The sequence below is a fragment of the Cavia porcellus genome, unplaced genomic scaffold (assembly GCF_034190915.1).
Source record: "Cavia porcellus strain 051 isolate PalLab524CR breed Dunkin Hartley unplaced genomic scaffold, mCavPor4.1 scaffold_17, whole genome shotgun sequence".
NCBI lineage: Eukaryota > Metazoa > Chordata > Mammalia > Rodentia > Caviidae > Cavia > Cavia porcellus.
In genome coordinates, this window is record NW_026947500.1 from 40905997 (window position 1) to 40928175 (window position 22179).

The 22179-nt window shown below is 39.1% G+C and overlaps 1 protein-coding gene across 3 annotated transcripts in view; it reads left to right on the top strand.

Moving 5' to 3' along the window:
- Positions 1–22179, top strand: part of Hsd17b12 (hydroxysteroid 17-beta dehydrogenase 12) — a 158689-nt gene that overhangs the window by 68912 nt on the left and 67598 nt on the right. For all 3 annotated transcript variants that reach the window (XM_063227795.1, XM_063227794.1, XM_003465081.5), the window contains exon 4: positions 16838–16945. In XM_063227795.1, coding sequence (XP_063083865.1) covers positions 16838–16945 — 108 coding nt within the window. The remainder of the gene's footprint in view (positions 1–16837; positions 16946–22179) is intronic.

Below are 22179 nucleotides of genomic sequence, written 5' to 3' on the forward strand. Positions count from 1 at the left end.
TTTGGTCTCTATCAGATTCTAAAGAGAGAAGGACCCAGTCTTTTTGCATTTGTTTGTACCAAGCCTGGCATGTTTACCGAAACAGTGAGCACTTAGCAAGTATTGTGTTGTTAACTGCGGAGCTATTGTGAGACTTCATTGTAGATATAATCTTGCACAGAAAGATGCTTTTGATGTTTAGCTTATGTTCTAATTTTGGCACGCATGTTTCAATTTTCTAAGCTAATGTGGAACCCTGTTGCAAAGCTATCCAACTAAATAATTTCACCAACTGTAAGTTATTTCAACTTCATTACTGTTTGTTACCATTTACTCAGACAGAACAACATCTGCAATACTGGTGGATATTTGTTAGAAATGTGCATACCTACCAATTAGCTGGCCCAGCCAAATTAGCCTGTGTTGGTGGCATCTCCAATTAAGGCAGCTGCTTGAATGTAGCTGTTCTACAGCTGGCAGTAGGCATGGGGGAGTGTGCTGCACCATGGCCAGACATTGGCTGTACCTCTTAATTAAAATATTTGCCTGTGTTTGTATGGTTTATTTAAAACAGTTAGTGGTCTTTCCAATTGGATTATTGATGGCTCAATGACTTGTGGTTTGTTTTGTTTTATTCTAAAGTGCTGGCTTGGGATATGTAGGATGAAGTTGCTGTAGGTACCATTTAAGTAGATGCTGGTATTTCTCCTCCCACTTTGAAATTGTTGATTGTTGTTCTAAGTGGATAATTGTGATGTGGGGTACAGCCTTCGGCTATAAAAGAATTTGTGGAAAAGTATATTCTGGGAAATGTTTCTAAATCTCTGTAGTTTTATGTGGAGATGCTTTTGTTTTTCATAATAGAGAGAAGGTACTCTGAAACTTTTATTGAAAAGTATCCCTTTAACTTGATTTTCTATTAACTGTAGCTATAAATTTTCTTCTCAACTATCAATTGTTTGATAATCTCATTTATATTACTTTTTAAGTGTAGTTCTTTGTTACATACTAATCTTAAAGTATTTATCACAAACTAATTGATTATTTAAATGGCCTAGTGCTTTATCAAACATTAGAATCAAAGAGAGGGTGACTCTTTTCAAAGCACGGGGAATTTTTACAAATTTTGAATTATTTAATCCATTTTTTTTAAACCAAAGAATTTATTTAATGATACTGAGCCACTAATAGAACAATTGATACAGAACCAGCTTTTATATTATGCTATTTAATGCTGTGGAAATGTAGAAATTCTATGAAGGAATTACTTCAATGCCTGGTAAAAATATTAAACCACAAATACACATATATTCCCTTAAGTGGTACACTTAATTATATTTAGGCATGTGTAATTTAGAAAACATATTCTACACATGATAGTAAAGGTCACCTCTGGCTCGAAACTGTTGATAAGTTTAAAACTTTCTTTTTATATATATGTAAACTAGGTCTGAGAGAACCTGACTCCACTATAATGTTAAATATTCTTAAAATGTTGTAGCTGGATAACCTAGTGGTAACTTTTGAAAGGTGAGCCCCAAAAACGTAATATGCAAGGCATATCAAGAAAATTAAAAAAAAAAAAACAAATTTTGCATCAGAACCGTGTTTGAGTGCAGTTGCCTGTTGCAGTTATTATCACTGAATCATCTAAAAGATACATGAACATTTGCTTAAAGTTGATTGTTCCTTTTTGCTTTTAACACAGCTATATACCTAAGGAAGGCTTTAAATTAGTAAAACTAGTAACTAAATAAAACAAATCTATTAATACATATGAAGCAATCTTTGGTTAAAAACAGTCTTGCAGTAATGTTTGAGGCATTTCTGAAGGACTAATAAAGAACATCCATGGTTGATCTTTGTACCGCTGTGAGGACAGCAAGACCCAGACAGTTCACCTAAGATCACCCAGTAGACAGTAGTGCTCTTTGTGATGCACTAGGTGCTGCACTCTGTGAGACTTCTGTTGAGAATGGTGATTTGGCCTAGAGAGTGCCATGTAGCTCTGTGGCAAACAAAGGGCTTGAAGAGTTCTGACTGTTTGAGTAACAATCTCTCTATGTTAGAAACTTAGCTGACCTTCTAGAATGGTCCTGCTGTTTTCCCTGAAGTTTGCACATGAAGATACCCATTGGTCCATCGGGGCCCTGTGGAAGTGGATGACCTTAAGTAGTTTTTAAGTGTTCACTCCACCTTCTGGTTACCTTTGTGGTATTAAGCTAGAATCCTAAGCCCTCTTGAGTATGCACCCTGTTGTTTTCCAATCTTGAATCATTTATATCAGTTTGTTTGACCCTCATTTTTGAGTTGAATGGAAGGTATTGCTCTCACTTGCCATTTTTACTAGAAAGGCTTTATTTACCCTTTCTACACCACTTAGTAGAATTTGTATGTTTAGAGATTGGACCAGTGGTGTAGGGGGTCACACCTCATGGGTGGGTCCCAACTCCCCAAGTCCTTCAGTGTTGACCATTTTGATCAGATGTACATACAGCAGTCTCCCCTTATCTGGCAAGAGGGTGTAATGTTCCAAGACCTCCTATGGATGCTGAAATCCAACATTGAATCCTCAAAGTGCTCTGCAAAATTGCCATGTGGTACCACAGTTTGTCTGTCTTTCCATGTCTTAGGCCCTGGTGCCGCCTCTGCATTATGGCTCCAGTACTTTGGAGCCATCAGAGTGAGAAAGAGTTACTTGAACATAAACTCTACCTTGCCATGCAGCGCAGTTGATCCAGTAAACAGAACTAAATGACCAAGGCACAGGTAGCATATACAGGGCTGGACAGAGGAATGAGCCCCATCCAAAGCCGAACAGAACCACACTGCAGGAGAGTTCAGACTACTCAGAACCATGTGCAGTGTAAAACTTACAAATTGTTTATTTCTAGGCATCTTCTGAAAGAGAAACTGAAGATAAGCAGGGAACTTCTGTGTTGCGTTTTGCATATTGATAAAAGGGCCCACTGCAATGAAATTGCACCTCTGTAGAGAGCCCCGCAGCTGCTGTGCCAGGCCTGCAGCTTCCTCTCACAGGGCCTGTGAGTGACCACATGTGTCTCCCTGGGCCTCACCTTTCCTCCTCGGAGAAAGACAGGTCTGCGACTCCAAGAGCCACCCAATCTCTCCCTGGGCCCCTCGGCACTTATTTCCATAGCAGTTTTCTCAAATGCTTCAAATAGATATGTTTTGTTTGACCACATTTTATTTAAAAAGCTTACCTTATCATACAAATCTTAATTTACATTTCGTCTTTAAAAATGCAAAACATCTGTTCCCCTGGGCCCAACATCCCTGCTGGCTGATGGTCAGCTGGAAGGGCTTTGGGTGGCCCGAGGCCCGTCACACTTGCATATCCTCTCCTCTCCCCTCGCACAGTGCAGGCCAGCACACCTGCACTGCCGCCCACTGAGGTCAGGGTTTATAGCCTGTGGTGTTCCTTAGGGTCTCTTGGTGTTGCACATGGAGAGTGTGACTTTTTGTAAGGCACAGTAGAACATGCAGTTCATTTTCTTTCTTGGATTTGCCTTATTTTCAGTGAAATATATTTCTTCTAGTAGAATATTTTTTTAGTCTATAAATATTCTTCATACTTCTGCTTTTGCTTTTGTCTTATAACAAAAGCATACCTCCAAATGTTAGCACTGGGAACAGCATTAATTGGGCCCAGCAGCACACACTGGTAATCTAGCTATGTGGAAGGCTGAGACAGGAGGATCACAGGTGTGAACCCAGTTGGGCTACCTAGCAAGACACTGTTTCAAAGTGTAAATAAGAATTAAAAAATACAAACTTACAGCACAGAGGAACTACAGAAATAAACATGCGTAAGTTAGGAGTGATCAGAGTGAGAAAAGTACATCACAGTCTTGCCCAATTACTCCTTTCCTCCCCAGAGAAAATCATCTTAATTTCTAATACTGTTTAATTATGATTTTCTTGAACTTTCTATAATTACATGATACTGTGTTTTCTCTTGAGTTTTGGCTTCTTCAACTTGATTTTGTCTGTGACATTCATCTGTATTTTTACGGATTACAATAATTCACTTACTTTATACATCGTACAAATATACTATGTTTTAATTATTGTTGATGAACATTTAAGTGGCTTCCATTTTGGGGCTATTATCCCTAATAATGTTAGGGACAGTCTTGCACATGTTTCTTGGAACACGCATAGGTTTATTTCTGGTGGATGTGGACCAATGAGTAGTAGACTCATGCCCCTGGAACACTTGGTATGTCTTTTCCTTATGCTTAAGAGGTTGCTTTTTCTTTCAGGTTCTTTGGTTAACAGGTGTCACATAGGGTGCTTAAGGTCAGTGACAGACATAGAATTAGCACTTAGCCCTTAATTCCTTCTTTGCACTATCACCTTAAAAACAACAAAACTAAAGCAAAAACATCTCATGAGATTGTATCCAAGTATTTTCATGCCTTAACTTTTGGTTCTTTTTGTCAGTTTTAAACCTATTTGCATATATATTTCAAAAGCTAAACATTTAATCTTTTTACTTAACTGCTTTTTAAATTTTTCATCCTATAAAGTGTTTGTAAGTTAATTCACCTGAAAGTTTCACTTCGTTTGGCATAGTCCCAACTGATGAGTCAGTAATAGCAAGGAAATTTAAAATACATTTTAAAGATTACATTAACGAGGATAGAAACCAAATAAATACACTGAAAATTACTGCACTGATTGGAAAATAAACCATTTAAAAGTCTCCTTTCACCCCATCCCTGTTTTCTCTTAAAAGTTCATTCTTGAAAATATCACAGAACAGATGTGTGTTCATATAAATTGGCAAGCACTATCTTAAACAAATCATGAATTAAAATAGGTGGGGTTTTTTGGCATTGCCTTCTTTCTGTCACCCATTCACACACAGTGCTAAGATGTTACTAATTGAATTTTCTCTTGGCAAAATTACAAGTTGATTTTGCTAAAAGAGTTTAATATTATTTAAACATCATCTTACATAGCATTGCCTCTAAGACTTGTATTCTTTGCAGCTGCTTATGGTGGCTGAAGGAAATTAACTATGGCTACACAGAATATTAGGAATATTAATACATTTTAAAAGTAAAATATCCATTGCTAGCTTGTAATCCTGTGTGAATGGAACTAGATCTATGGGTGTGGTTACTTTTTCCTGAGAAGAAGAGAGCATCATGGGAATGTGGGCTGTTCCTAAGCTGTTTTTGAGTGTTTCTTGGACAGGTTTTTGTAAATGATTTCAGGGGGGTGGGCGGAGAAAAAGGTTTTAAACTATTTTGAAGATGTCCAGAAATTTCTTAAATATTTTACCAGGAAAATTTTGTCTAAGCAGATTTTAAAACATATTTCATAGTCTATTTTCGAAAACAGACTTCATGTTTTCGAGCAGTTTGAGATCACGGCAAAACTGAACAGAAGATACAGAGAGTTCCCTTGTTCCCAGTGCTCACACATGTGCACAGCCTCCCGACCCGCAGAATCCAGAGCCCGAGTGGTGCGTATGTTATAACCAAGGAGCCTAGCTTTACATATGTATGTAGTTGGAAAAGAGTAAAGTATTTTAATAGCTTCTTCAGATAATTGTGGGTATTCTTGATCAAACTGTAAGTGGAGGTTTCTTAAAGGTCAGCTGCAATATGGAATATAAACTCACATCAATGAATTTTTCATACTTAGTTACATTAAAATCCATTTATCTACCTTTTACTTTGAATAGAGCTTTTATCCATCTTGATTCTACAACATTATACAATAGAAAATATCAGTTCCTGAGTTATACAGATTTCTCAAATGTTCATTTATTACAGAACAATCACAACTGTTAGTATTGCTCTCAGTCTCATCAGAAAAGCCTTCTCTCACAAACCCATGGTAGATACAAGTTTTCCACAACTCACATTTTTGTTTAAAACTCAAATTTTATCATGGACAGCAAATACTGTTGGTTATTTATCTTGAAGTGACAGGCTCAGTGCATTCATTTTTGAGAATACATCTGCTAAATCTGAATAACATAGGTTTTTTTGCAGTTCTTTTTTTCACATTTTAATTACTATTAGTCCACATTTGCAATACATAATAATTAAGTTCCTCATAGGGAGTTGGCGCATGTACATAACACATCTTCATTCTTTTTACATCCCCTTCCTGTCTTCTCCCTCCTACCTCCCTCCTCATGCTTTCAGTTAAAATGGTGCTGCATTAAAAAAAAAAAGGAGGGGCTAACTCAGCTCAGTTTCCCAAATATATTCTCAAGGATAGAGATTTAATAACAATGATTATTACTGATTCATCAGCAGGTATTCTTAAATGAAACTGCCTTTTTTTGGGTTTGTTTTTTATTACAAGTTTGTGAAGAATAAGATGACTTCCAGTTGTCGTAGGTGCCACTGCTTTGATTCTTGTTAAGGTTCTAGCAGTTGTAGCCATCAATGTTTCTGTCACACAGTGAGGAAGGCAGGGAGTGTCTTAGTGGTTTAGACTCTCAGTGGTCACGGACCACACTTTGAGAACCACTACACTGAAGTAATTTAGGGTGTTGGATATTGTGTTAGCAGGTTAATCAAAAATGATTTGCTGAGGGAGGGTTACTTATACAGCATTTGCAACAGTCTTTGATATTATTTGAAATTTTTTCAAAATATATACATGATGGCTGTCAAACACTAGAAACAGTCATGAAGATAATAATTTGCAAATTTTGTCAGTAAGTCTTGTGCAGAGATTGCGGCATGTAGTTGACACCAAATCATTGGCTGTTGCAATATTTCCTATGCCTGTTTCGTTGGTAGAATCCTAACTAGAGCCCTGCACGTTTTACATAGTATCCCATGTTCTCAAAGGGATCTTCAGATCAAGGTGGCTTGTGTCAAGTTCTTATTCCTTGTTCTAAGAATGTTGAAGCATGAGACTACATCAGCCACCTTTGGTGTAGTGTGGTATATGTGAAAACTACATCCCAGTATGGGTTTGAGAGAAAAGGCTTTTCTGATGAGATTGAGGGTGATACTAACAGTTATGATTGTTCTGTAATAAACCAACATTCAGATTTTCTAATGCATAATGTTATAGAATCATGATGGATAAAAGCCCTAGTCACTGAGCAACTATTTTGAAGTTAACAATATATAGTATAGTAACTATTGTTAATTTCCTTTCAGCTTGTTTTGAAATCCCATATCGGTTCTACTGTTTTGTTTTCTTTTAATTTCTTTAAAATATAAAAAGATCTATTCAAAGTGTGAGGTAGACGGATGAATTTTAATTTAATTAAGTATGAAAAATTAACTGATGTGAGTTCATATTCCATATTGCGGCTAACCATTAAGAAACCTCCACTTACAGAGTTTTGATCAAGAATATCCACAATTATCTGAATAATTTAAAAGAAGAAAGATATTTCTTTCCTGTGTTAGCCAGAAAGGTGATTTTGGTCTTGACAAAAAAAAAAAAAAAAAAAAAAAAGTTAATTGCAATAAAGTAAATGTTTATTTCAATAGCTGTTACATTAAATTTTATGATTTTTTCCAAAGATTTCTTTTAAAATAAAAGACAGCAAGAAAAGAAACACACTGTTAAGCATCTTTTTCTAATTACCAAAATGAGACTGGGATGTGTTTCAGTGGTAGAGCACTTCTGTAGCACCTGGGTTTGTCTGGGAGACCTTGAATTCAGTTCCCAGCTCTGCCAAAACAAAACAAAGCCACATAAACAAAAAACCAAAATAAACAAAACCAAACCAAAATGACAGATTCATATCCTTGAAAGAGTACTTTTCCCTTGTAGTGAAATCATACCAAACCAGCACAAACACTTGTAAAAGTTAAAATTAAATAGTTAACTTAAAAAAATTAACATTTTGGAGGGAAGATAATATGATACTGACTTCTAATTTTAGCTGCCTTTATGCTTGAAACACAAAGGGTGGAATAAAGCTACAAATAAACCTCTTTAGCCTTCTAACTTGAGTTCAGTTACTCTGTAGGGAAAACAGGTTGGCCCAAATCTCATTTGTCACTTCATTTTTCAAGCCAGCAAAAGGGATTAAAAAAAAGTGCCTCAAGAAAAGTACCATGAAGAGACTCACTTAAAAAAAAACAGAAACATTTTACTGTGTGATTAAAACATAGGGAATCATCATCACAAGAGTGTTGTTTACCATGTGAAATCTGGAAGACTAGTTTATCTCTAACATATGATAAGGTGTTATCCAGATTTCTAAAGCAAATCAATAAAACCATCGTATCCTCTCGCTACCTAAAGCTGTGTATCTACTTCATAAAATCCCGCAGACACCAACTCTGAGTCTTCCCCAGACTGGCTGGCTGCCTTCCTCTAGCTGCTGTCTCTCCTTCCGGCCCTCCCCTCTCGTGGGGCTAATAAGCAGCTGTTGTGTCCTTTCCCTGCCACCTGTGGCTTTTTAGAACAGGTTGTGGTCCTCTACTCTGCCACCTCATTTCCTCCCTATGAAACAAATGTGTTCTTGCCACTTTCCTGCCTCTGCTATGTATTACAGCAACACAAGATGAAATGTAAACTTGTGACAGGGCACCTTCTCGGCGTGTGACCTGTGCATTTGTACAGAGCCCCGTACTTAGAAGGAGCCAACATTGGTTGTCACTATCTTACAGTTAATAACTAATCACTTTCAAACAAGGAGCCCTACAAGTTTAGTGTACACTATGTTGTATGAATTATATAGTAAGTCCTGCTTGTTATCTTGGCACGCTCATCCTCCACCAGCTTTCTTGTATGGTACCTTCTTTTCCCCATTTATCCCTGCATACCACGTGTGCCACCCGCAGGGATTCTTACAGCATGCTGTTCCTTTTCTCTAGTTTCTGCCTTTGCTTGTTTCTCTGCATGACTGATTCCTGCTTCTCCTTAAAAACTCCATGCAAACATTAGCTCCTACTTAAAATCTCACTCTGCAAGGGTGAATTGCTTTCTCTTTGATGCTTTGCTCATATTTATCAGAGCAGGAGTTGGGCTTGCATAGATCTTCTTTACCAGACATGACCGATTTGAAGGCATTAGTTATTGTCCTCAGGGTGTAGCCTGACATGTAGGTATTGCTCAGCATGTGTTTCTTGAATTTATTCAATCAAACATTTATTGAGCTTCTATAATGTATCATGTATTGTTAGGTTTTTTTGGATATAGAGATAAACAAGGCAAAACAATAGAACCAGACAAAAACCAGAAACATTGACCCTGCCCTTAAAGAACTTGCGGTTCAGGGAGGGACGTGCTTTGGCTGGCTCCAATGCTTTGCTCCTGAATACATGGCTAAGTACATGCTAAAGTTTTCTGGGCATACCTTAGATAATTCTCTCCTCCTTGAGTAGGGGACGTGATGTAATATTACAAGCTCTGGAATACAAAGAATCTTGACTTTGGCAGCTTTCCTAGGTCATCTTGTGTCAGTAGAGAAGGATGGATGTTAACAGGGTCCTGGGCTTCTGTCCTCATGTCTAAGGCATCATTGATGATGAAATAGTGACACAGCTTATAGCCATTAAGAAAACTTGTCAGTTAGACTAACATGCCATCAGTTGTATGCTATTCTGGTTTCAAAGATAAAAAGTGAATGAAAATGTGCATCTTGGAAAAATTAATAGTGATTCAAAGGTTAATCACAAGCAAAGTGAGTCAGAGAAATCCTTTGGACACTCAAGGCAAGGAAGGCTAAACATAGTGTATCATGACACTCATTTCATGGATGACACAGCAGTAAATCACTTCTCAGAGTAGAAGTGGATATTCATAATCAGCTTGAGAAAACACAAAGAGGTAAGAGTTAACATGATAGATAATACCTGTATAACAGCCTAATAGCTAGTGTGTTGAGAAAAGACAGCTAGCTACCTGTCAGGCCGCTGTCTTTGTGGAAACACTTGTGTAAGATTTGACAGTCTATAAAGCACATTCTGACATGCTGTTGTGGAAGGCTGGTGAGAAGCGTGGTTTACAGGCCAGGAGGTGGTGTTCTGGGGAGCCCAGAGGCGTGAGGAGGGGGCTCTGCCCGCAGCCACCGCACAGCACAGCGAGGCAAGCCCAGGCTTCCCGCCGCTCCTTGCTCCCTGCCAGCTGCCCTTGTACTGCCAGCAAGGTCACCCGGAATCTCAGCGAAGGGGTGTTAGGGTTTTCTTTTGCTTTCTGGCTTTTCTGCCCTTCTTCCCTCCCTCCTGTCTTTTCCTCTTCTCTCCTTCCTTTGTCTTCCAAGCATAAAAATAAACAACTGTATCTGAAAATTTCTTCGCAAGACCCTTATCCAAGTGCCCACAAGTCCTGAACCAAGTGTAGAGCTCAGTTTTCAGAGCGATGGAACCTTGTCATGTCCTGTGAATACAACAAATTCTCATGGAGAATGGTTTTGTTTTAATTGCACATGTTTGTTCTGGTTAAGGAACTGTGGTGAATAAAGACCAAAAACCTTGACGTTAAAAAAGATTCAGTTTGGGAATACTTGGGTAGAAATCTGACCAGCTACGGTTAATGTTTTGGTTTGATCAAAAGTGGGTCTCTTCATATAAGATTACAGTATCATGAATATTTTTTTAAGGACAGTGTGAAAAAATGAATGGTTACTTGGGTAGCGTTTCAGTAATTATAATTCAGTGAGCCTAAAAATGACATCAGGTCAGTTATCCCCTTGGAGGACACAAGGGCTCTTTGGAGCCACACAAGGCAAGTAAGCATGCTCTGGGGGAGGTCTCAGGTCTCATGCCATGGGGCAGGAAGGAAGGGAATCAAAGGCTGGACAGACAGGAAGGCAGCAGAAGGAGAAAGTGAGAATTTGGTTCCAGGAACTTTTGTTCTGTTTTGTTGAGACTGGGCCTCACTATGTAGTTCAGGCTGGCCTTAAACTCACTGTGTAGCTCAGGCTGGCTTCAGACCCATGGCGACCCTCCTGCCTCAGCCCCTGAGTGCTGATTGTAGGTGTACACTGCCATACTCAGCTTGTTTTCCTTTTAAAGTTACAGAGAATATAAAAGGACTCCTCAGGCTTCTACATCTCAAAGTAATATAAAAATGATGATTTTGAGTGAAAATGGAAAGGGTTTTTTTGTTTTTAGCATATCAGGTATGTTTAGTTACAGACTGAACTTAATGAGTTCACCTGTGTGGAGTTAAAACAGTTGAGTACTGAGTACTGTGTTACATCCCTAAGGGCCTGGCCCTTTCCCTCATCATCCTTTGCAGGACCGGGCCTGGGTGAGGGGCTGGGTGAGCAGCAGCCCAAGACTAAAATAGCCTCAGCCTTCACTTCTGTGCCCCTGAGGCCGACTTCTGCAGTATTCTTTAAGCCTGAATGGTTTCTAAGATTTCCTACATCTCAAAAGTGTTTGAATGAGAATGATGGATGGAAGAGTTGAGATGTTTCTCAGTGTATCATGTTTTAAAATGCCTAATATTACATTACGTTACTATGTTGTATGTGGACATTTCTCACCAGTATGTAGTGAATTTTTTTTAATTGAGAAAATAGTTTCAATAAGTTGCTTTGTTAACCTAGTGGTATTTATTCATTCAACATACATTTGGCAGCGAGACCGCTGCATTATATCAGACATTGTGGTATGTAGGAAGTACAGTGACAAAGAATGGTTGCTGTTGGTTAGGAAACAGAGACTGTTTGCTTGGTGCTCTTAGAAATGCCTAGCAGAGTTATAGAAAAGGTCTCCAAGGACACCCCACAAGAGAGAAGGTAGCTTTTCCTTGGAGGAAATAGGAATCGTTAACAATATGTTCACACAACCAGCAGTGGTACAATCTGAGTCTTGGCTTGAGTCTTAGAGGATGTTATCATATGGAAAAAATGAAGGAGAGAGTAAAGGTAATGGGAATTTTACAGTGGATAGAACTAGAAGCTTTATGGAGAAAACAGACTATTTGAAGCAGGATAGGAACAAATGAGAATCTATGGTTATGTAGCAATAGAAAAATTATAGATAATGCAAAATTTCATGTAGATTAGACTTTTCTCTGGCAGTCTCATCCTTAATAACCCTACTCCTTTAGTAGAGAAATTTGAGAAATGTCTTCACAAAATTTATAAAATTCTTCTTAGAAGAAGATTGTTAAATTCTTAAGGAGATGCTAATTTGTTGAGCAAAATGAAAATGATGATCATACCTAGAAATAAGGTAAATGTAAGGCTTTGATAAATAGTTATGAATTTTATTGGCTTGAACCTAGATGTGTGTCAGTTTTAATTGCTGAGAGGTGTTTCAGCAGCATCTTGAGCCCTTATGGGTGCAGTCCCCCTCTTGGTGTTAATTCCAGACTCGAACATGAAGTAATTCAGGCTATTCTGAGCCCAAGATGACTCTGTGTCTTACAAGTAGAACTCTTACTGCTTTTGGGTGATGGAGTAGCTTGAGGCCAGTGAATACATTCATTGTTGGGTAGTTTCTAGTTATAAATAATATTAGCTTTCTGGTTTTCACAGTTGCAGCTATTTTGTTTGCTGCAGAACCGTAGATACACTGTACAACGCAAGTGGGTAGTTTCAGCTTAGCCATTTCTTAGCTTCACTGTCTGCTAAAGCCAGAATTGAGTTTCTGTTTCCATTTCTAGCAAAGTGGCTGCCTTGAACAGCTCATACCAGTCATTAGAACTTTCTTGCATGTTGGGTCTTGGTCTTAGCCACCAGGACCTAAGGATCTTCTCATTTTTGAAAAAAAGAGAGGGGAGGACACAACCACAGTCATCTACAGCTGTAAGGAGCAGGATGCCATCCCATCCGGTCTCAGATACAGAACAGTTTGTCAGTAGACATCATCAGCAACAGTATTGATTATCTTTGCACAATGGTGGGGGTATTATAATAATGGAATTCTTTGATTCCTTTACTTAATAATTTACAACTAAAAGGTTTTACTATGAGGCAGCTATAAAGCATTTGAACAAGCGGAGAGCCTAGAGGGAACACCACATTGTCATTTTTCATAAATTTAATTGAGGTGCTTAATGCAAAGCCAGTAAAAACTGATACTAAACAGGTAAGAACAAGCAGTAAATTTTTGAAAAAGATCACTCAAGGAGACTTAGATTATTAGGAACATTAAAAGCTATTTTAAAGCTTAAATAATTAAAAGTAGGTCATTGCAAAAAACAGAAAAATAAAGAATAATCAGACTCTACTTCTGGAATCAGAAGCTACAAGGTACAAGCTGTGCAGTAGGTTTATACTCCCAGTGTGATCAGTCACTGGATGCGACCACACGGAAGGATGTGATCTTATGCAAGCCAGTCCCAAAAGGGGCTGATGCCTGAAGCTGACCACTGATGGTGCTCCCAGAGTCAAGGCATAAAGTGTTTCCTTGTTGGGGAAGCCTAGTGGTTCACCATCGCAACCTCTAAATTCTGTCCTGTGTGTATTTTTATCTTGCATACCTGTAGGGCATCAGTTGCATCTTATTACAGCTCTGCTGTGGAAGAAAACCAAGTCTGTGTTATTCCCTTGGGCCCTTATGGTGGGGCCAGGATGGGAGTGCCCAGAAGGAGTCACACCAAAGCCTTTGGTGAAGTTGTTGCTCTTCCACAGCGGTGGGCTGTCACTGTAACATGGACTGGTGACCTTATGAGAAATGTTGGAGTAGTGTAGGAGGGGCATGAAGGTGCCATGATGGCTACTGTACACCAAGTGTTGGTGTCTGTTTCTCTTCGAGGTGCTTAATATACCCATGTGTTGATGCTATAGGTTAGGAGATTCTCATCCCTTTAGTCTGCCTGATCTGTTAGCAGGTTCAGATGCAGTGCGACAGGCTACAGGAAAGGGAAGATGCCCCACCTAGGATGACTTCCCCGGTTCCTAATGAAGCCAATCACTTTCCACATCAGCCTATGAGAATACCCATCATAATTCTCTCTGATAACCTGGGCCTGTTCTGTTCTTAAATAGATGGTCCTGCTTTTGCTTCACATAACTTGGTGGTAAATGTGGGACCAGTCTATGGAATCCTCAGCCCATCCATAGATGAGCCTGATCAAAAGCACATTTTACCATGATACAAAGAGAAGAAATGTGAGGGGAATTTTCTGGAATCTTCTGAGGTGTCCTTCAGTCGGTGAAAAGAACATATCACAGAAATGCTGAGTTTCTATCTCTGAACATTATTGTCAGCATATGATATTTGGAATGGTTGTGGACCTTGAAATCAGGAGGAGACACAGCCTAAGAGAATGTTGGGTTATTTGTGTCATTGTTCAGTAACTGTATGAGACAGAGCAAAGTCCCTCTCTTGGTGCAGTTAGTTCTAGCAGGGGCATAGACCAACAGTCACCTGCGTTATTAAAGTACACAGTGCATCAGACGCTAAGTACATGGGATGGCTTAAAGCAGAAGGTGGATGAGCACTAAACCAGACTTGGGTCTTTGTAAGTGTGAAGCTCTGTACATACGTGAAGTTGGCTCTGTAACAAATTTATGTTTCATCCCATGGATTGTAATGACCTAGCACAGGCCAGTAAACTGGGAAATGACAAGAACATACTTGTTTTTTAGGAAAGAAATGATGTGGCAGAGTGGGAGGGGTGGTGGCATTTTTTATGTTTTACTTATTTATTTTTTTGGCACCGAGGATTGAACTCTCAGCCTTGCACCTGCTATGTCACTGAGCTAAATCCCCAGCACTCTGGTGACAGCTTTTAAAGTGATCAAGTAAGGCTTCTCTGAGAAGGTAACATTTCCATAAGGAGCCAACTGTGGCAAGAGATGATGAAGAGCATTCCAGCCAGAGGACGTAGTGGAGGCCAATTCCCTGCATTTATCTAGAGCACATTTAAGAAGCTGCGAGGGCCTGGGATTTAGACCAGGGGTACAGTGCCTGCTTGGCAAGCCTGAGGTCATGAGTTCGATTCCCAGTACAAATAAATAAATAGCTGTCAGGGGGAGCAATGGCTGAAACTGGGGAGCAAAGGAAGAGGGTTACCAGAGATGAGTTCAGAGAAGCGTCAAGCTCTTAGCGAAGTGTCTGGCTCTTCATCTAAGTGAGACACAAACCTTTGGAGGTCTGTGATATGATCTGAGCTATGTTTTTAAAAAAGTAGCCCTCAGCAGAGGCACTCAAGAAAAATAAAGAGGGGGAGCAATGTTAACTGGACTAGAATATGATTCTCCATAATCAAGGTATGAATTCAAAATTTTAATATCAGAAGCCATTTTGCTTATCCTAATGTGAACAAAAAGAAAGCTGCTGAGGAGGCTCATTTTTAAACATTCTTTCAAAAAATGTTATTGTTTTTAGTAGCAAAGCTATACAAGTCTTTACCATGACATACTAATGTATGTACATTCATCAAATCCTGGTTTGATTCAGGGGTTGTGAGGTGGTGGGATGTTTCTAAATGTGTCGTGTAAAAAAAATACTTTGCTTTTCAAAATAAATAGGTAACTTTGTCTTTTATTCTTGAATAACATTTTATATAAATTAAAAGGAACCTTGCTGCCTTTTGATTTGGGGCTTTTTTCCCTGTGTGAATGTGAGGTGGTAATGAAGTGAGCACTTTGTACTTCTGTGAGTCCTTTATATTTGTAGTAAGACGTGTTGAACCAGCTGTTGTGAGATGATAGCTTTCTATGCGACTATCCATTACACAAACACACCTTGTATTGTGATGGGAAGCATACCCTTAACACCAAGTACGGATTTTCTTGGCCACTTATTCTTCTCGCCAGTTGATGCATGGATTTCCACCTAGGGTCAATACTTTTCATTGAATCAAACTGAGAATCCAGCCTCTCACGAACCAGCTCTTTAGTTTTAAATATAAATCCTTTTAGATCAAGAATGGATACTTCCTATAAGGATTAATCATGCACACTCAGTGATGAGCTGACATTGACTTCGACTGAAGATTTATTTTTAGAAGCAGGGTTTTAAAAGTAGTTCTTCTGACTCCTCAATAAGTTCCAAAGAATAGTGTTCTTCACCTACTGGGGTCCTCTAAGAGAAGCAAGGAATGGGATGGCGGAGCCTTCCACATGCCAGTAGCCACCATTTGAGCCCCACGTCCTCAGCTGCACGTTAGTATGCAGAGACTCATAGAGGACTGGTAACTTGTTTGAAGTTATTTTGCAAATAAATGTGAAAATGAGATTGGCATCTATGCCTGAGTGAACTCAGAGCTCATGCTAGCTCTTAAAGGGGCTGCCTTGCAAAGGCGAAGTAAATGTTCTGCGTTAGCTCAGGTGAGTTTTCTTTCACCAGGGTATCATTTCTGAAGCTGTTACTTCCACCAGCTCTGTTTGGGCCTTAATAATTCTGTGCAAAGGAGTACAGTGAGGTCCTTGAGTCACTTCATAGATTTATTACTGTGTATTATGTGTGGATTTTTGAATATAGTGACTACTAACCACACTCCAAAATTACAGTAAAATCACAGTCATTTTCTTTCCGCGTTAATAAAATGAACTTATTTTAATGTCACACTTTAAGGTATTTTACATAAAGACCTTTTCCTGAAGTTATGATGCATCAATTTGCAATTAAAAGCACAAAGCCGGTCATACTTGAAGAGTATATAACATCATGATATGAATCATGGTTTATTATTTGTACCGAAGGGTCTAAAAAGTAGTTATCATTATTGATTTCTAAAGGGAGAGTTGATTAAGGGACATTCAGCCAACCCTGTGACGACATTGGAATTTTTAATTGCTGAACTATTGTATTGACTGTGGAGTATCTCTTAGTCTCATGATTGCCTAAAATTATCCTGGTCTAAATGTCATATCACATTGGGAGGAAAAAAAGAATTTAAAAAGATAATGTTATCGAATGCTTTCATCCTAACTGCTGTATATTAATTTATCCTACTTTTTTCTTTTTGCTCCTTCTCCCTGCAGGAGAAAAATTCAAAGTGGAGACTAAGACCATTGCTGTTGACTTTTCATCAGAAGATATTTATGATAAAATTCAAACAGGCCTGGCAGGTCTTAAAATTGGTGTTTTAGGTTTGTATTTTTGCCACATTTATAGATTTCTTGCATATGTTACTTGACTTTACTATGCCTTTATTTTCTCTTTGGATAGACATTAGGTATTTAGTGAATAAAATAGTGAGAAAGTTGTCTTATTGATGCAGTTGATCATTCGATCATTCTGTGTGTTTGAATCTTCATGTTATTTATATATTAACTAATGTTGTACAGTTTTCAGTTATTTTCCTGCCTGCTTTATTTCTATTCTCATTCTTCCTATATATGCAGAGATAGTTGTAATAATCCTTTACAATAGTTGATACCAAAAAAAGAAAAAAAAAATAGTTGATACCGAGCCACTTAGTTTAAAAAATAATGAAGGCTAAGAAAAGTGTTCTTAGCCTTTTGTTTTTGCGCCTGCCTGAAAAACCTTTTTAGACATTTTATTTCGTCCCAGTCTCACCTTCCCATGAAAAGTTTAATACCAAAGCACTGTATATCTGCTTGGTAGAAAAAGAGCAGGATTGCCCCCTACACCACATTTTGTTCCCTCTGAGGATCTGTACCTCAGCTGAAAGTGCACGGTTTCTGCAAGGCACATGGACATTGAGAGGCCTCAGTCAGTGAGTCAGTGTTCTATTTGGTTTTTTCCAAAGTCTTCTATTCTGCTTTGTTGCTCCTCATTTGTATTAGCAAAAGAGAGATAATTGGAGGCACTAAACTTTGTGACAGAAAAGATTCACCAGAAAACATTAAGGAGAAAAATGGCCTTTGATAAATTTCTCACAGTTCTTTGAGAGTCATTTCTAGAAACAGGGCAACTAGTTCAGAAAAGCCACATCCCCCCTAAATCCTTTTATCCTGTTTCCTGAATGGTGAGAACCAGGTAATTACCCTTGTTTTCTTTATTGGGCCATAAAGGAATGTAAATGAAGAGGAAAACAATTTAATGTTCCCTTACTCACGCAGACTCAACCTCCTTTTTCATCTTATAAAAATGATTTTTTGTACGTGTGCCAGCGTCCCACAAGGAATGTAAACATTACTTACTATACACATACTAATAAACCAAAACAAAAATTTTAAAATGCAAAAAAAAATGTTTTATATAGTTTCTAGAGAAGAATTGCATATTTTAGAGAATCAGTTATACACTGTAGGCCTAAACAGTACTCTCAGATATTTAGTTAACCCTGGCTTTGCCACGCTCTCTCTCTCCCATCTCCATGTCCCTTGTACCCACATCTACTCCCTCACTTACTGGAGAAGCAGTAGGTAAGTGACAGACGAAAACACGAGTCTAGTTTTGTGTGTCTCCATGTTCTTCTCTAAATACATCCATTGCCAGAAGTCTTTCACAAGTTCCTGTTCCTCGGTGTAGATCTGGGATACATTAAGTACTGCTGACATCCATGAAAATCCTGGCTGTTTTTAAGCCTTCAGAATAACAGCTGTGACTTTCTAGTTAATATAAACACTGCTCATTTCAAACTAGTGGTGATGGTGAACCTGGTAGAGCTTTCAGTGATACAGACAGCCCACCATGGGTTTCCATCACAGGGCTGGGAAATGAAGCCGGAGTGGTGACTAAGAGAGGTGTCGTTATTTGCCTCAAACTTGTATTACTGGAGAATGACTTTCCTTCAGAAGTACGCTTCTTCACATTTGCTCTTAGCTCTGTATAGAGTTTAGCAGGCCTTCACCGGGGGTGGTGAAACTAATGATACTCTGGGATTGTGGCATTGGAGACAGACAATATTGGCCATCAGGTTAGCGTCGGGCTCAGGGCTCAGGGCTCAGGTTGTGCAAGACGTTCCGCAGCTGCTCTTTCCTGACCTCCAACTGTTGACGGAGAGACCATGAGGTTAGGCACACTAGACAGATCTGGTAAGGCGTCCAGTGAGGAACGTTTGCCTCAAGGATTTTGTTTCTGTTTCTAGAATTTTGGAACTTAGGTCAGTACATAAGCACTGATATTTAGACATCAGGATTGCTGTTTTCTCAGGCTTTCTATGCTGATAGCCACTGACTGGTCTTATAGTCCAGCTTCTTTACTTTACAACTCATGGTTTAGTAGTTTGTGCCCTTCTTCATTCATTTATCTGTTAATTCATCAGTCAGTAAATTGAAGTTACAATGATAAGCAAAGAAAGCTCTACTGCATTATTTATGTTGTGCAGTGTTCAGTAGGAAAGAACAATGAACCAAATTGTGACCTGTTAGGTAAGTATCTTAAGAAGGACAGAGCCGGTGTGATAAGAGTTTAAAGGAGGATGGAAGAGTTGATTCAAGGGAAATAACAGTGACAAGGTCTGGCCTGTGCGGGGGAGAAAAAGGGAGGATACCAGAAATGTTCAAGGAGACAAAGCAGCATTTTGTGAGGGGTGCAGGCAGAATGAAGTGGGCGGGTGGTCTCAAGACTTCAGGATTTTGGCTGAAGCAGCTGCATCAGTAAGATCATTCACTGAAATGAGGAGCCTTGGAAGATAAGCCTTTGTGGGCCTGAGTACATTTAAGTCTGGGGTTCTTCTAAGGTATCCAACTAGGGGACACTGGAGTGTGTAAGCCTAGGACTCGGGAGCTCTGGCCTGCAGATGCAGCTGGGGGATCGGTCAGCTATGAGCAGTAATTTCAGTGAAGCAGCGAGACTGGGGATTGTCTAAGGAGAAGACAGAAAATGTAAAGAGAAATCTGAAGACTGAGCTCTTCCGAGTTCCCTTTCTTCCCATCGGAGGCTGTCTAGAATGGGTAGTGTAGAGCAGCCCTCTCTTGTGTGAGTTCAGCACTGTTCAGTAGACCTCTAACAAGGACCACATAAATAATTTGAACTGTTCTGGTAGCCACATTTTTAATAAGATTAAAAATAACAGATGGAGTTAATTTTAATAATGTATTTTATTGAACCTTCTGGATCCAGACCATCATTTTAGCATGCAGTCAATATAAAATTATTTAAGTGCCTCCTTTTGTTCATACTAAGTCTTCAAAGTCCGATGTGTTTTCCTACAGTTGTAGGGAGTCCTAGCTCTGCCTGGGTCCACATGTGAAGTGCTGGGTAAACACATGTGGCTCATGGCTGCTGCTCTGGACATTACCACTCTGTCATCTCAACCAGCTCTCGGTCTTCAGTTTGTGTGGCAGAGCAGTGGGTATAATTTCTAGATTTCTTGTATGTTTTAAAGCTGCAGTTTCCAGCCGAAAGGCAATTTGGCAATGTCTGGCAATGTTTGGTGGCATTATTTTCACTACTTGGCCAGGGCAGGGTGGGGATTTTCATAGTCCCTAGTGGGCAAAGGCTAAGGATGATGGTGAGCATCCTACGGTGCTCATAGGACAGCCTCCCACAGCAGAGGATGACTGGCCTAACATGCCACAGTGCTGTAGAGGAAAAGCCCTGCCTTCAATAACTTTCATTAGACATTCTCACTGAGTACTTAGTGAAACATGCATGACTTTGGTTTTGATTTCTAATTGGTTACAAATCAGTAATAAAAGTAACTGTAGTTAATGTTTATGTAATTGTTGAAAGTGTATAGTAATACTGTCTTAGTTATTTTCTTGTTGCTGAGACAAAATACTCAAAACCTGCAGGTAAAGAGGAAAGGGTTTATTTAGCTCACAGTTTGTAGGGGCTTCAGTCCATTAGTAGCTGGCTCTAAGGCAGGGTGGCATGGCAGAGAACAGTTCTTGGCACCCACTAAATAGCAGAAGCACCAAGGGGAGACAAGATAAGCCTCTTTCTGTCGCATATATTGTACCTACCCAGTCTGCTGGGGATACAGGTAGTGCCAGTCCAGTCAGTGGGTGATCGATCCAGCAGTCATCCACCCTTCCCGCAGCACCGGTAATCCCACCACTGCACCACGAATCATATAGTTTAGATTCAGCCGCCTCCAAAAATGCCTAATGACGGCATGAGGCTCTGGGGGACATCTAGACACATGCTATAACTAGGACCTTCATGTTATCTTATTAGGTGGGAGCTATGTTTAGTTGTCCTTGTGAGCTGCATTTTATGTTACTACTAGGTCATGTTTCAACTTTATAAACTTTTGTTCCTTCCTTCCTAGTATAACTCTCTGGGTAGAACTCTCTAGGGCTTGTGAGAAAAGGCTGTTGTACCCCCCCCCCCCCACCTGTTTTTTAGCTCCTTTAATTTTGTTCCCTTTTTCCTCCATCCCCATTCAGATTCCACATACTCCTGCTTACCTTTGTCTGGTCAGGCCAAAATCATCTCATTTAATCACCTCCTTCCTCACTTAATACAAACCTCACCTTTATAGATAAACTATATGTAGCTTGTTTTTGACCTAGAAATCCATATTAAGTCATAGGAAGGAATTATTTTCTATTGAATTTTAAACCAGTGATGATAAAAAGGAAAATAAATTACCAATATGTACTCAATTTGTTTGAATGGTGTTAAGCATCAAACTAAATTCATTGCTTAATAAAGAAAATTAGTATTTTCAGAATTACAAAGAGAAATGCTAAAGCCCTTTGTCATAAAAGAAACATTGTTTTCAATGAGATAATTGGAAAGAAAATAGCCACAAATTATGTGAATTTATCCTGAAAGGTCACCATGACTTGATGAGACACTAAATGCTGAAGGTTGAGAAGTTGAATTCTTAATTCCATTGTGCAAGAAAAAGTAAGCATCTGCTGTCTTCTTTCAGGCAAATGCCAAAAAATACAGATTTAAGCAAGCTTACAAAACTTAAACAGTTTAGAGAAAATGATGTCCTTACTTTTTTGAATAGGCAAACAATTGGTTAACACAGTACAATTGCTGTAGTGCTTGCTTGATCCACAGGAAAGACTCATCTGTGCTCCAAATTGCTTTGGAGGACTTTTCACATTATGTCACAGGAAGGTGTACTTCCCCAAGGCCAAAGGAGCGAGTAGCCTTGGATTTGAAATGTGCCACAGATAATACTTCGTTAAGGTTTCACTATTGTGACTTTTCAACTTTATAAAAGTGAGACTCTTTATTCTAGAAGAAGAAAAAGTATGATTCCTTCATTTGTGATCCTTTTTGTAAAAAAGATTAACCACACCTCTGTTTGAGTTTTAACGCATCCTAGACAAGAATTCTCCCATGCCAGATGCTTTCAAGATCCTCTCCACCCAGTCTTACGGTTTGTATCACTGTAGACTCAAGGGAATCAGTTGGTAAGGCACAGCCTGTGTTGTCATCCCGGCTTATTGTACTCAGGATTAACTGTCATCCATTTAACATTTTTGGTCTTACGCATACACACAGT